The sequence below is a fragment of the Erinaceus europaeus genome, chromosome 12 (assembly GCF_950295315.1).
Source record: "Erinaceus europaeus chromosome 12, mEriEur2.1, whole genome shotgun sequence".
Classification (NCBI taxonomy): domain Eukaryota; kingdom Metazoa; phylum Chordata; class Mammalia; order Eulipotyphla; family Erinaceidae; genus Erinaceus; species Erinaceus europaeus.
Genome location: NC_080173.1, coordinates 51,034,300 through 51,049,419, shown reverse-complemented (window position 1 = coordinate 51,049,419; position 15,120 = coordinate 51,034,300). Strand labels below are relative to the sequence as shown.

The following is a 15,120-nucleotide window of genomic DNA, read 5'->3' as shown; positions in this document are numbered from 1 at the left end:
TCTTACTGAATTTCAAATAATCATATAAAATTGGATCTGTTTTCCACTGATCTACTTGTTAATTCTTATGCCAGTACCACCTCCTTTAGTTACTGTAGCTTTGCAGAAAGTGGGTTGTGTTCTCCTTAAATTTTGATCCTATCTCTGAAGATTACTTTTCCTGTTTTAGGATTTTTTAAATTTCCATATAAATTTTAGAATCAGCTTAATGATTTTTAACTATATTTTATTTATTTGTTTATTTGTTTATTTATTTATTTTTGCCTCTAGGGTTATTATTGTTAGGACAAATTCAATTCCTGGCAGCACATGTACCAGAGTGATGTCTGGTTCTTTCTCTCTCCTTCTATCTTTCTCATGAGTAAATAAAATAATAGAGAGAGAGAACCACAGCATCACTCTGGTACATGTGCTGCCATGGTTGAGCTCAGACCTCATGCTTGAGTATCCAATGCTTTATCCACTGTCTCTCTCTTTTTCTATATATATATATTCCCTTTTGTTGCCCTTGTTGTTTTTTATTGTTGTAGTAGTTATTATTGTTATTCTTATTGATGTTGTTGTTAGATAGGACAGAGAGAAATGGAGAGAGGAAGAAAAAACAGAGAGGGGGAGAGAAAGATAGACACCTGCAGACCTGCTTCACCACTTGTGAATCGACTCCCCTGCAGGTAGGGAGCCAGGGGCTCGAACCAAGATCCTTTTGCTGGTCCTTGCACTTGGTGCCATGTGCGCTTTATCCACTGTCTGTCTTCAGTGCTTACATGGAATGTAGAAGGACAGTGAGCCCATGGCTAGGAGTGAAGAAATGTATACTTCTTCCCATTTGATGAAAAGAAAGACAGTAGGGGGCACCCGGATTTGAACCAGGGACCTCTTGATCTGCAGTCAAATGCTCTACCCCTGAGCTATACCCCCATGACCTATTATAATCCTCTTCCTTGTCCACTTATAGTGACTCAGTATAATCCGGTTCCACCCACACTAGAACTCTGGCAAGCTTTGTATTCTGAAGCCCCACCTTTTGTATCCATCATCTGTTTTGGCTTTTCTCCTGACAACTAATAAAGTAGAGGGTGGGAGCACTGAAAAAAAAAAATTACACCCTGGAAACTAGCTGAAAAGGAAATTGACGGAGTACTAAGAAAGTGTCCACAAGCAGAGTAGTACTGTGTCAGAAGCTTTGGGCCCTCTTTGGTATCCGCCCTGCCTCTAGATAGACTGAGAATGGAAAGAAGGAAGATACCAGTTCTTTCAAATGGTATAAACATGGGGGAAATCACACTATTCTTCTCAAGGCAGTTCTAATGCCTGTGAACACACAACCTGCTTCTTATTCTAGGAAAACAGCCAGCTTGAGTTGGGGTCCTGCTGATGTCTGGGTAAGTGTTTTACCCTGGGCTTGGAGTTTGTTTCCCTCTGGCCCTCAAGGGAGAGCTGAGGACTCTCCTTGCAAGTCTGGTGCTTTGGGCATTTTACGTCAAGTTCACAGGACTGAAATGACCTTTCTCCTTCTCCTCTCTTTGGACTAGAGGAACTACCTTATTTCCTCCCTTCAACCTCAAGAATCAAGAATCAGCACACTGGAGCTGGGGAGATAGCATAATGGTTATGCAAAAAGACTCTCATGTCTGAGGCTCTGAAGTCCCAGGTTCAGTCCTCAGCACCACCATAAACCAGAGCTGAGCAGTGCTCTGGTTTAAAAACAAAACAAAACACTACTGTACTATAGAAATACCTCACTTAGATAGTGAGCTGTTTTGCCACATGCATCCAGATTCAAGCCCAGCCTCCACTATATTAAAGGAAGCCTTAGTGCTTTGGTCTCTTTGTTTCTGCCACTAAAATAAACAAATAAATACTGAAAAACACATTTAGAGGTACATATTTCATTTTTTGTATTAAATATTTTTGAGAATACATGTATACTCCTATCTCCTGTCTTAAAAAGTCAAGTCCAGAGGCGAGACAGGGAGCTGCAGCTGCTAGAAGAGAGGGAATTGGGTGACCTCACCAAAGACAGAGGTGCGCTGGCGGAGAGCTGGGGTGTTCCGGCGATAGCCAAATTGACCGTTGAATCCATTGATGGGTTTCAGATCAGAATTGTAGTAGTCATGCCCAGACACCTGCTGGAGGGAATGTCCTTTGGGGGAGAGAGAGAAGGCACTCAGCCCACTCCTCCTTTCCCCTATTCTTAGGGCTGAATAGTATAGCACCCCAACTATAGTCACTGGGCTCCCAAATTTCTGCCGCCTCTCCCAACTTTATGTATCTTGAGCCTCTTGACTGGAAAGTCAAGGTGAGGTCAAGGAGACAGATGGCTTCCTAGAAACCAAACATCATACCACACAGGAGGAGCATGAATGCTATTGTTGGAATGAGAGGGTTCAGAAATGTCTGGATTTGGCTGAATTTGCCTTGCTCCCAAGAGAACTGAGGAAAACTCTCCCTTGCCTCTAATGCAGCTGGAAAAAATGGATGAGCTCCATTTGGCCAAATGGTGGACAGGGTCATGTGACTAGACAATGGTCAAGGGTGTTGAGGCTGGGGAGGGAAGAGTGTTCACCCTGCCAGAAAAACATTCTTTCGGGAGTTGGGAGGGAGTGCAGTGGGTTAAGTGGATGTGGCACAAAGTGCAAGGACCAGATTAAAGATCCCGGTTCAAGCCCCTGGCTCCCCACCTGCAGGGGAGTTGCTTCACAGGCAGTGAAGCAGGTCTGCAGGTGACTATCTTTCTCTCCCCGTCTCTGTCATATATATGTTTTATTTATTAATGAGAAAGATAGGGGAGAGAAAGAAAGAACCAGACATCACTCTGGTACATGTGCTGCCGGGGATTGAACTCAGGATCTCATGTCTGAGTGTCCCATGCTTTATTCACTGCGCCACCTCCCGGACCATTCTTTTTCTTTTTTAAATATATCTTTTCCATTTTTTTCTGAAGATTTTAAACATTTTTTATTAACTTTGTATAGTGGATAGAGACAGAAATCGAGAAATAAGGGGGAGATAGAGAGGGGGAGAGGCAAAGACACCTACAGACCTGCTTCACTACTTGCAAAGCTTTCCACAGGTAGGAACCGGGGGCTCAAACCTGGTCCTTGTACCTTGTAATATGTGCATTCAACCAGGTGTGCCACCACCAGTCCCCAAACTTTTTTTCTTTTCTTTTTTTTTTTTTTTAATATTCTTTCTTATTTCTATTTTTGGATAGAGAAGGAGAGAAATTGAGAGGGGAGGGGAGATAGAGAGGGAGAGAGACAGACACCTGCAGCCCTGCTTCACCACTTGTGAAACTTCCCCCTGCAGTTTGGGACCAGGGGTGTGAACCTGGGTCCTTGTGCACTATAGTGTGTGCATTTAACCAGGCGCACCGCTGCCTGGCCCCCAGTTTTTTCTTTATTAGGGGGATTAATGGTTCATAGTCAAAATTTACAGTAAAATATGATAGTTTGTAAATGTGTGACATTTCTTAGTTTTCCACATAACAATTCAACCCCCTCTAGGTCCTCCTCTGCCATGTCTTTTACTTTGGTGCAATACTGTTCTCACTCACTTTTCTTTTTCTTTTTTTTTTTTTTTTTTTGCCTCCAGGGTTACTGCTGGGGCTCCATGCCTACACTAGGAATACACTGCTTCTGGAGGCATTTCTTTCCCATTCTATTGACTAGAGAGAAATTGAGAGGGGAGGGGAAGAAAGAGTGGTCTGGGAGGTGGCGCAGTGGATAAAGCATTGGACTTTCTCTTTTTTATTTATTTGTTATTTATTTTCCCTTTTGTTGCCCTTGTTTTTTATTGTTGTAGTTACTATTGATATCATTGTTGGATAGGACAGAGAGAAATGGAGAGAGGAGGGGAAGATAGAGAGGGGGAAAGAAAGACATCTGCAGACCTGCTTCATCGCCTGTGAAGCGACTCCCCTGCAGGTGGGGAGCCGGGGGCTTGAACTGGGATCCTTGAGCTTTGCACTACCTCCGTTTAACCTGCTGCGCTACCGCTCCACTCCGTAATGTCTGTTTTTTTTCCTCTCTCTTTCTTCCTGTCTTTCTTATTAATAATTGAATCCTTTGGGGGGGGAGAGAGGAAGGGAGAGGGAGACCTGCAGACTTGCAGGTGGCTTGAACCCAGATCCTTAAGTAGGTCTTTGTGCTTTGTATTATTTGAGCTTAACCTGGTGCACCACTGCCTGGCCTCCATATTCTCACTCTTTAAATCAGTTTCTTTCTGCCTTTCTTTTTCTTTTCTTTTGTTTTTGTTTTGACCAGAGCTCTGGTTTATGGTGGTGTGGGATTGAACCTGGGACTTTGGAGTGTCAGGCATGAGAGTCTGTTTTTTTTTATTTTTAGTTTTTTTGATAATGTTTTTCTTTTCTTTTTTCCTCCTGGGTTATTGATGGGGCTCAATGCCTGCACTATGAATCCACTGTTCCTAGAGGCCATTTTTCCCATTTTGTTGCCCTTGTTGTTACCCTTGTTATTATTATTATTGCTGTCATTGCTGCTGCTGTTGTTGTTAGATAGGACAGAGCGAAATTGAGAAAGGAGGGGGTATAGAGAGAGGGAGAGAAAGATAAGACACCTGCAGACCTGCTTCACTGCCCGTGAAGTGACCCCCCCCCAGAGGTGGGGAGCCGGGGTCTCGAACCGGGATCCTTATGCTGGTCCTTGCTGTTTGCACCACATGTGCTTAACCCACTGCACTACCGCCTGACAAAAAATTATTTATTACCTTTTGTTGCCCTTGTTTTTTATTGTTGTAGTTATTATTGTTGTATTGATGTCGTCGTTGCTGGCTAGGACAGAGAGAAATGGAGAGAGGAGGGGAAGACAGAGAGGGGGAGAGAAAGACAGACACCTGCAGACCTGCTTCACTGCAGGTGGGGGGCTGGTGGCTGGAACCTGGATCCTTAAAGCTGATCTTTGAGCTTTGCGCCACGTGTGCTTTTCCCGCTGCACTACCTACTGACTCCCTGATGATTTTTCTTTAAATGTTTTATTTATTTGATAGAAATAAATTGTGGGGGGCCAGGTGATGGTGCACCTAGTTGAGTGCACACATTACAGTGCACAAGGACCCATGTTTGAGCCCCCAGTCCCCGCCTGCAGGCAGAAAGCTTTGCGAGTGATGAAGCAGTGTTGCGAGTGGTGAAGCAGGGCTGCAGGTCTCTCTCTTATCTCTCTCCCTCTCTATCACCTCCTTCCTTCTCAATTTCTGGCTTTTTCTATCCAATAAATAAAGATAACAAAATTTTAAAATTAATTAAACATATTTTTAAAAAAGAAAGAAATTGAGGGGGAGATAAAGAGGCAAAGAGGCAGAAAGACACCTGCAGCCCTCTTTCACCACTAATAAAGCTTCCCCCATGCAAGTTAGGACTAGGGGCTTCAACCTGGTTTTCCTGCACTGTAATGTGTGTGCTTAACTAGGTGCACCACCACCATCACTTGGCCCCATGAGAGTCTCTTTGCACAACCACTATGCTGTCTACCCACTTCCTACAGTTTCCTTATTTATAAATAGAGATAACGTGGGTTAGAGAGATTGGGGGTGGGGCTGGGCAGACACAATAAGGTTATGCAAAGAATTTCATGCCTGAGACTCCATGTTCTCAGGTTCAATCCCCAGCACCCAGCCAGACGTAAGGAGTGCTCTGGTATTTCTCTCTGTATCTTTCTTTCAGCAAAATAAAATTTTGATAGATTTTTTGAGGGGGCAGGTGGTGGTGTACCTGGTTAAGTGCATGTGTTACATGCAGGAGGATCTGGGTTCAGGCCCCTGGTCCCCAACTGCTGGAGTGGTGAAGCAGTACTACAGGTGTTTCTCTCAGTCTCCACCCCTTTTCCCTCTCAATTTCTCTCTGTCCTATAAGTAAAGTAAAATATTTAAAATAAAAAGATTTACCTTTTTAAAAAGACTTTATTATTGAGACAGATAGGAGAGCGAGAAAGAGAACCAGAGGGGAGGGAGTAGACAGCATAATGGTTAAGCAAAGAGACTCTCATGTCTGAGGCTCTAAAGTCAGGTTCAATCCCTTCACCACAAGCCAGAGAAAACAGAGCATCACTCTGGTACATGCACTGCTGGGGATTAAAGTTGGAGCCTTATATTTGAAAGTCCAATGTTTTTATCTACTTCATCACCTCCTAGACTAAGCAAAAGATTTTCATGCCTCAGACACCAAGGAACCAGATTTAGTCCCCGTCACCACCATAAAGTAGATTTGAATAATGCTCTGAGGGGTGCCAGGCGGTGACACACCTGGTTAGGCATACACATTACAGTGTACAAGAACCCAGGTTCAAGCCCCTGCACCTGACCTGCAGGGGGGAAGCTTCACAGGTGGTGAAGCAGGTCTGCAGATGTCTCTATCTCCTCCTCCCCTCAATGTCTGTTTCTATCCAATAGTAAATAGATTTTTAAAACTGAATAATGCTCTAGTAAAAATATATAGGGATAACCCAAGGGCAAAAACACTTGGCACACAGTAGGTGCTCAATAATTAAATATGTATATGTTTATTCATTCTCCCAGACCACTGCTCAGTTCTAGTTTTGGTGGTGCTGAGGATTGTACCTGGAACTTTGAAGCCACTGTGATGAAAGCCTTTTTTCATAATCACTTTGTTATCTCTCCTGCAGGATAACTAAAAATAATTAGTACACTTTCTGTTCATACATGAGATGACGAACAGGACGATGTCATCTGTGGACCTCTCCCCCTCAACCCAGTATTTCCACCACCCTGTTTCAATCTGAACTGTGATATACATACACACATCACTTTTCACAGGTGGACTCATGGTGAGACTGAAAAAGTTGGTGGTACTTGCCTGCCCCTGCCCAGTTTCTCCTGTTGATATATCTCTGTTCTTGTCCAAAGATGTGGAAGTAATCCACAATCCAGCCATCCCTTCCTGTACCACCATGATCCTGAGAGTAAGGGAGAAAAAGCAGAAGACTATTAACCACCATGCAAGGAGTCTCATTAAGCATATTTCCCTGGGACTTGCAGAAGGGAAGGGGAGAAGTCATAGCCAGTGTGAGCTGTATAGATGAAATACATCTATTGAGAGTCGACGGTAACGCAGCAGGTTAAGCACACATGGTGCAAAGCACAAGGACTGGCAAAAGGATCCCAGTTGGAGCCCCGGCTCCCCACCTGCAGGGGAGTCCCTTCACAGGTGGTGAAGCAGGTCTACAGGTGTGTCTATCTTTCTCTCCCTCTCTCTGTCTTCCCCTCCTCTCTCCATTTCTCTCTGTCCTATCCAATAATGATGACATTAATAACAACAACAGTAATAACCACAACAATAATAAAAAGACAACAAAGGGGAGTCAGCGGTAGTGCAATGGGTTAAGCGCACATGGCGCAAAGCACAAGGCAGAAGGATATTGGTTCGAGCCTCTGGCTCCCCACCTACAGGGGAATCGCTTCACAAGCTATGAAGTAGGTCTGCAGGTGTCTTCCCCCCCTTCTTCCCCTCTTCTTTCCATTTCTCTCTGTCCTATCCAACAACAACAACAACAATAAAAAAAACAAGGTCAACAAAAGGGAATAAATAAATAAATATAAAAAAAGACAACAAGGTGACTTCACCGTTTTCAGTCTATCTTGGATGGACCTTGAAAAAATCATGTTGAGTGAAATAAGTCAGAAACAGAAGGATGAATATGGGATGATCTCACTCTCAGGCAGAAGTTGAAAAACAAGATCACAAAAGAAAACACAAGTAGAACCTGAACTGGAATTGGCGTATTGCACCAAAGTAAAAGATACAGGTCCATGAAGGATGATAAATGACATAGTGGGGGTTGTATTGTTAAATGGGAAACTGGGGAATGTTATGCATGTACAAACTATTGTATTTGCTGTTGAATGTGAAACATTAATTCCCCAATAAAGAAATAAAAAAAAAGACAACAAGGGCACAAAAGGGAAAAATAAATAAAAAATTAAAAAAAAAAAGAAAAAAGAAATACACCTATTAACTTCCTGTCTCTCAGGAAGAGGCAACTTTACTTGGTAGTTAGGTCAGGTCTGCTGGCAGACAGACTTGTTCCAGTTCCAGTTCTGCCACTAACAAACTGGGTAAGCACAAAATAATGACACTACTTCTGGACTGCACCACTGTAATATATATGGTGTGTGCACATGTGTGTGCCTGCACAAGCATGTGCAAACCTGGGTCTCATTGGTGCTTGACTTCACAGCTACAAGACCACCTTTTTTTTTTTAATTTAGAAAGAGAAAGATCAAAGTACACCGATGTGGGTTGTGTGCATGGCAAGGCACTCACTCTACCTGCTGAGCTATACCTCCATCCAGGACCTCAATGTATCTTTGTCTGTGTGTTTATTAATTTATTTATATTGACACCAGGGTTATCACTGGGGCTCGATGCTTACACATTATTACTGATGACCTTTTTTTCCCTTTTGTTTGACTTGTTAGGAAAGAGAAATTAAAAATAAATTAAAGTGGTCACGGAGGTGGCGCAGTGGATAAAACGGATAAAATGCTGATCTCTCAAGCATAAGGTCCTGAGTTCAATCCCCGGCAGCACATGTACCAGAGTGATATCTGGTTCTCTCTCTCCTATCGCTCTCATTAATAAATAAGTAATATATTTTTAAAAATTCTTTAAAAATAAATAAATTTTAAAAAAGGAAAGAGAAATTGAGAGGGGAGGGGAGAGAGAAAGGATGGGGGTAGATAACAATGGTTACACAAAGAGACTCTCATGCTTGAGGCTCAAAAGTCCCACGTTCAGTCTCTGTATTGCCTTAAGCCAGAACTGGTCAGTGAGTGCTCAAGAGAGAGAAAGAAATGGAGAGACACCTGCAGGGGGCTGGGTGGTGGCACACCTGGTTGAGAGTACATGTTACAATGCACAAGGACCCAAGTTTGAGCCCCTGCTCCCCACCTGCAGGGGGAAAGCTGTGCAAGTGGTAAAGCAGGGCTGCAGGTGTCTCTCTGTCCCTCTCCCTCTCTATCTTCCTTTTCCTCTCTATTTCTGGCTGTCTCTAGCCAATAAATGCAAATAAATAGAGACACCTGCAGCACTGCTCATGAAGCTTCCCTCCGAAGGTGGGGGCCAGGTTCTTGTTCATGGTAACGTGTACTGTACTGAGTGTGCCACCACCTGATACCTTTTTTTTAATCACAGAAATTCTGTAATTTTAACATTTATTTATAAGAAAGAGAGATGGAGAGAGAACCAGCATAGCACATAGCATGATTGGATATTAAATTTAGTACCCCATACTTGAGGATCCAATACCATATTCACTATGTCAGCCCTGGGACCTTAATTTCTTCTTCTCCTTCTTCTTTGATAGGACAGAGAGAAATGGAGAGAGGAGGGGAAGACAGAGAGGGGGAGAGAAAGACAGACACCTGCAGACCTGCTTCACTTCTTTTCCTTCTCCTCCCCCTTTCTTCTTTTTCTTCTGATTTTATTTATTAATCAGAAAGATAGGAGGAGAGAGAAAGAACCAGACATCACTCTGGTACATGTGCTGCCGGGGATTGAATTTGGGACCTCATGCTTGACTCCAGTGCTTTATCCATTGTGCCATCTCCCAGACCAGGAACCTTAATTTTTTTTTTTTTTTTTTTTTTTTTTACCAGAGCACTGCTCAGCTCTGGCTTATGGTGGTGCCATGATTGAACCTGGGACTAAGGCATATCTACCCCCGCCCCACGGACCTTAATTTTTTCTTTTCTTTTTTTAATATTTACTTATTTATTTCCTTTTGTTGCCCTTGTTTTATTGTTGTAGTTCTTCTTGTTGTCATCGTTGTTGGATAGGACAGAGAGAAATGGAGAGAGGAGGGGAAGACAGAGAGGGGGAAAGAAAGAGAGATACCTGGAGACTTGCTTCACTGCCTGTGAAGCGACTGTCCTGCAGGTGGGGAGCCGGGGCTCGAACCGGGATCTTACTGCGGGTCCTTGTGCTTTTCGCCACCTGTGCTTAATCCACTGCGCTACCGCCCGACTCCTTTCTTCTTCTCCTTTTTTTTTTTTTTTAAGACTTTATTTATGAGAAAGATAGGAGGAAAGAGAGAACCAGACATCACTCTGGCACATGTGCTGCCGGGGATCGAACTCGGGACCTCATGCTTGAGAGTCCAAAGCTTTATCACTGCGCCACCTCCCTGACCACAATTTTTTTCTTTTTAAAAATTTTTAAAATTATCCTTATTTATTTATTGGATAGGACAGCTAGAAATTGAGAGGAAGGTGGTAATGAGAGAGAGAGAGACAGATACTTGCAGCCCTGCTTCAACCACTCACAAATCTTCCCTCTGCAGGTGGGGACCAGGAGCTCCAACTCGGTTTCTTGTCTATTGTAACATGGGAGCTCAGCCAGGTGCGCTCAACCAGGTGCACCACCACCGGCCTGGGACATTAATTTCTTAATTGGTGGAAAGTAGGGCTGTTGTGGTCCAGGAGGTGGCACAGTGGTAAAGCTTTGAACTCTCAAGCATGAGGTTCGGAGTTCGATCTCCGGCAGCACATGTGCCAGAGTGATGTCTGATTTTCTCTCTCACCTATCTTTCTCATAAATAAATAAGATCTTAAAAAAAAAAAAAAGTAGGGCTACAAGGAAACAAGTGAGATAGTTCACATGAAGAGCCGGATACAATAAATATTATCTTGAGTTGGGGAGATAGCATAGTGGTTTACTCAACAGACTCTCATTTTTATTTTATTTTTTTAATCTAGAGAACTTTCTGGGCGAAATATCACCCCCAAAATTCCAGTCCATAGTAAAAAATGACTATGAAACCGATTTGTTCAGGAGTGGTGGGTTTTGAGCAGCACAGGCTGACACAAAAGCCAGCAGAAGTTTATTCCCAGCTCAGGAGGCAAAGAAGGCTCACTGACTGAGCTCTTGCTACGCACCACCTCTTGCTCCCTTAGTTAATTCCGGGGTTTGATTAGGAATTAGGAACACAGAGGGGCAGGATTGGGGCGGGGGGGTAGGAAGCTTCTCTGGCAGTGAGAGAGCTGGGGAGGAGAAGTTCGGATTGGAGAAATCGCCTCCCCACACCCGGATCTGTGTTTGCGGGAATGAGGGGAGAGAGGCCCCCACAGGCAGAGCCCGCACACCTGCTCTGTTCTCCGCAGCACGGGAGGAATCACTCGGCTCCGAAAGTAGCGGTGGGCGTGGCGGTCCTGCTGCGGGTTGTAGGGAGGGATCGCAGACCACACCTTGGGTTTCAAATGCTCGTAGTTGCGAGCCATGTTGCTCACGGCCACCCCGTCCAAGATGAAACCCTTTTGGAGACGCAAAGGACACTCGCACAGGTGCGCCATACCGACCAACAGAACCTCCGATAGCCTTTCCGATGGGGCAGGGGTACCCCTAGGATGGGGTTTCCCCTACGCATTGTTACGTGGATGGTGTCAGGAAGCCCTGCGACACAATCACTATTGTCCCCATTATGTGTCGACCAGGAAGGCCCTTAGGGCAGTGTGTTGGGGGGGTTGGGGGGGGGCGGAGTTGCTTGAGTGACCCTGAGGTGAGGGATGACCGGCAGGGAACTATTAGCTAAAGCAAGGTGGATTCTGCTCCTGGTATTATACACCTCAACACAGTTCCATAGGAAGGCTCATTCCCAAAAAGGGGTCAGAGATTTCTGACAGCAACTCTTTCGAGCCCTCATTTCACAGAACTGGAAGTTGAAGCTGGGAAACGTTGGAATATCCCCCTAAATCCACTTACTGGCAGGGTCACACCAGAATTTAGTTTCAGGATTTCCAGAAAATTCACTTAAACCACGCCTCCCAGGTGGTGGTAGGACAGAATAATGGTTATGCAAAGAGATTCTCTAGACTGAGGCTCCAAAGTTCAAACACCCCCCTTCCCCCGACAGGACCATGAACCAGAGTTAAGTAGAGCTCTGGTAAAAAAGCAAAAACAAAACAAAAACAAAAACGGGGGGGGGGGGGGGTTGGGCAGTAGATAGCATAATGGATATGCAAAGAAACTCTCTTGCCTGAGGCACCAAAAGTTCCAGGTTCAGTCCCCCACACCACCATAAACCAAAGCTGAGCAGTGCTCTGGTAAAAATAATAAAAATAGGGGGTCGGGCGGTAGCACAGCAGGTTAAGCGTATGTGACACGAAGCGCAAGGACCGGCATAAGGACCCGGGTTCGAGTCCCCGACTCCCCACCTGCAGGGGGTCACTTCACAAGTGGTGAAACAGGTCTGCAGGTGTCTCTGTTTTTCTCCCCCTCTGTCTTCTCCTCCTCTATCCATTTCTCTCTGTCCTATCCAACAATGACGACATTATCAACAACAATAATAACTACAACAACAATAAAAAACAAGGGCAGTGGTCTGGGAGGTGGCACTGTGGTAAAGCATTGGACTCTCAAACATGAGGTCCCGAGTTCAATCCCCGGCAGCACATATACCAGAATGATGTCTGGTTCTTTCTCTCTCTCCTCCTTTCTCATTAATAAGACATTAATTAATTAATTATAAAAACAATGGCAACAAAAGAGAAAATAATAAATTTTTTAAATAAAATAAATAGATGGAAAGACTTTCATGCCTGAAGCTCTGAAGCCCTTTTTTTTATAATTTTTTTGAAATATTTATTTATTATTTATTTATTCCCTTTTGTTGCCCTTGTTGTTTTGCCCTTCTTGTTTAACCTGCTGTACCACCATAAACCAGAGCTGAGCAGCATTAAAAGCAAAACTAAAAAAACTTGCTTCCCCTTTCCATGCATCTCTTTTCATAGTGTCCCTGATAATACATATATTCTTTATTTATTGGGTAGAGGCAGTCAAATCAAGAGGTAAGGGAGAGATAGAAAGGAATAGAGACACCTGCAGCACTGCTTCACCACTCGCAAAGCTTCCCCCCTGCAGGTAGGGACTCAGAGCTCAAACTTGGGTCTTCATGTGCACTCAACCAAGTGTGCCACTACCCAGCCTCACACTCCTGTTATGTTTTATTATTTATTTATTTATTTTAAAGATTTTATTTATTTTATTAATGAGAAAGATAGGAGAGAGAGAAAGGGCCAGGCATCACTCTGGTACATGTGCTGCCAGGGATTGAACTCAGGCCCTCATGCTTGAGAGTCTAGTTCCTTAACCACTGCACCACCTCCTGGACCACAATTTATTTATTTTTAAAGTATTTTTCTAATATTTACTTACTTATTTCCTTTTGTTGCCATTGTTGTAGTTATTATTGTTGATATTGAAGTCGAGAGAAATGGAGAGAAGAGGGCAAGACGGGGAGAGAAAGATAGACACCTGCAGACCTGCTTCAACACTTGTGAAGCGACTCCTTGGGCATTGTAACATGTGCACTCAACTAGATGTGCCACCACCCAGCCCCCTTCTATATATTTTTTAACATATATACCTGGTTCCAATCAATTAATCATCACTCTTTGATCCGGAGTGTCCTAAATCTGATCATACAGCTTAATTGTAGGATAGTATCTTAGAGTTGTCATTAAGCAGCATCTACTTTTTAAGAATTCTGAAACCCACCCCGCCTCCATTTTTAAACCAAAGCACTGCTCAGCTCTGGCTTATTTTTTTATTATTATTCTTTATTGGGGAATTAATGTTTTACATTCAACAAGCTCTGGCTTATTATGGTGGTGCAGAGGATTGAACCTGTGACTTGGGAGCTTCAGGCATGAAAGCCTCTTTGCATAACCATTATGCTATCTACCCGTCCAAAAATCTGTTATTTAAAAAATGTATTTTAGGGGGCCAGGTGGTGGTGCACCTGCTTGAGCAGACATTACAATGCCTCAAGGACCCAGGTTCAAATCCTCAGTCCCCACCTGCAGGGGGAAAGCTTCACAAGTGGTAAAGCAGTGCTGCAGGTGTCTTTCTCTCTCCCTATCACCACCCCCCTCTCAATTTATCTCCCCTTCCTTTTCGATTTCTAGCTGTCTCTATCCAATAAGTAAAGATAAAAAAGGTGGTTTGGGAGGTGGTACAGTAGATAAAGCATTGGACTCTCAAGTATGAGGTCCTGAGTTCAAGCCCTGGTGCACATGTACCAGAGTGATGTCTGGTTCTTTCTCTCTTCTTATCCCTCTCATTGATATTAAAAAAAAAAAAAAGTAAAAGATTATTTATTTATTTATTTTTGCCTCCAGGGTTATTGCTGGGGCTTGGTGTCTGCACCACAAATCCACTGCTCCTGGAGGCCATTTTTTCCCTTTTGTTGCCCTTGATTATCATTATTGTTATTGCTGTCATTGTTGGATAGGACAGAGAGAAATGGAGAGAGAAGACAGAGATGGGGATAGACACTTGCAGACCTGCTTCGCTGCCTTGTGAAGCTCCCCTGCCAGTGGGGAGCCGGGATCCTTACTCAGGTCCTTGCACTTAGTGCCACTTGTACTTACTGCTTTGCGCTACCGCCTGGCTCCAGTAAAAGATTATTTAAACAAATGTATTTTAAATCATTTGTCTTGGGGGCCAGGTCAAAGCTCACCTGATTGAGCACACATGTAACAATGCACCAGGACTCGTTTCAGCCCCAGTCCCCAGATGCAGGGGGGGAGAAAGCTTCACAAATGGTGAAGCCAGTTTGCAGGTCTCTCTCCTACCCCTTCCAATTTCTGGCTGTCTCTCTCCAATAAAGATAATAACTTGTGTGTCCAGTTAGCATGTATCTTTTTATCTCCGTTTATCTCCGTTTCTCTTTCACATGCCCTAAGATGTGAATGTTCTCAATTTTCCCAAATAAAAGTTTAAAGTATGTGGAAAAAAAAAAAAGTAAAAAAGTTCTCACAGAAATTGAGATACCTTAGGGCAATGCTTGTGAAGCTCCCCCCCCCCCCCCCCGCCCGCACCTGTGGGGACCAGTGACTTGAATCCAGGCCCGTGTGCTATGTGTGCGCTGAACCTGGTGTAGTTTCCAGCCCCATTTTATTTTGTCTCCAGGGTTATTGCGGGGTTTGGTACCTACACTGGGTCCTTGAGCATTTTAACACCAGCTCAACCAGGTGGCCACCACTAGGAACCCAGATTCAGGAACAGCTCAGCTATCATTGCAGAGGATTGAACCTGGGACTTGGGAGCCTCAGGCATGAAAGTCTACATAATCATGCTATCATATCCCT

The 15,120-nt window shown here is 43.9% G+C and overlaps 1 protein-coding gene and 1 non-coding gene across 2 annotated transcripts; both read right to left on the bottom strand.

Annotated features, from left to right (window-relative positions):
• Window positions 1–846: 846 nt before the first annotated feature.
• Window positions 847–918, bottom strand: TRNAC-GCA (transfer RNA cysteine (anticodon GCA)). The gene has a single exon. It is a non-coding gene; the product is annotated as a tRNA-Cys (tRNA).
• A 955-nt stretch (window positions 919–1,873) lies between these two features.
• Window positions 1,874–11,345, bottom strand: SPMAP1 (sperm microtubule associated protein 1). Its single transcript, XM_007530926.2, has 3 exons — window positions 11,116–11,345; window positions 6,830–6,929; window positions 1,874–2,143 (listed from the first exon to the last, which is right to left on the bottom strand). Exons 1-3 carry the CDS (start codon window positions 11,320–11,322, stop codon window positions 1,986–1,988), a joined length of 465 nt encoding a protein of 154 aa, XP_007530988.1. The 5' UTR covers window positions 11,323–11,345; the 3' UTR covers window positions 1,874–1,985.
• Between the last annotated feature and the right edge of the window lie 3,775 nt (window positions 11,346–15,120).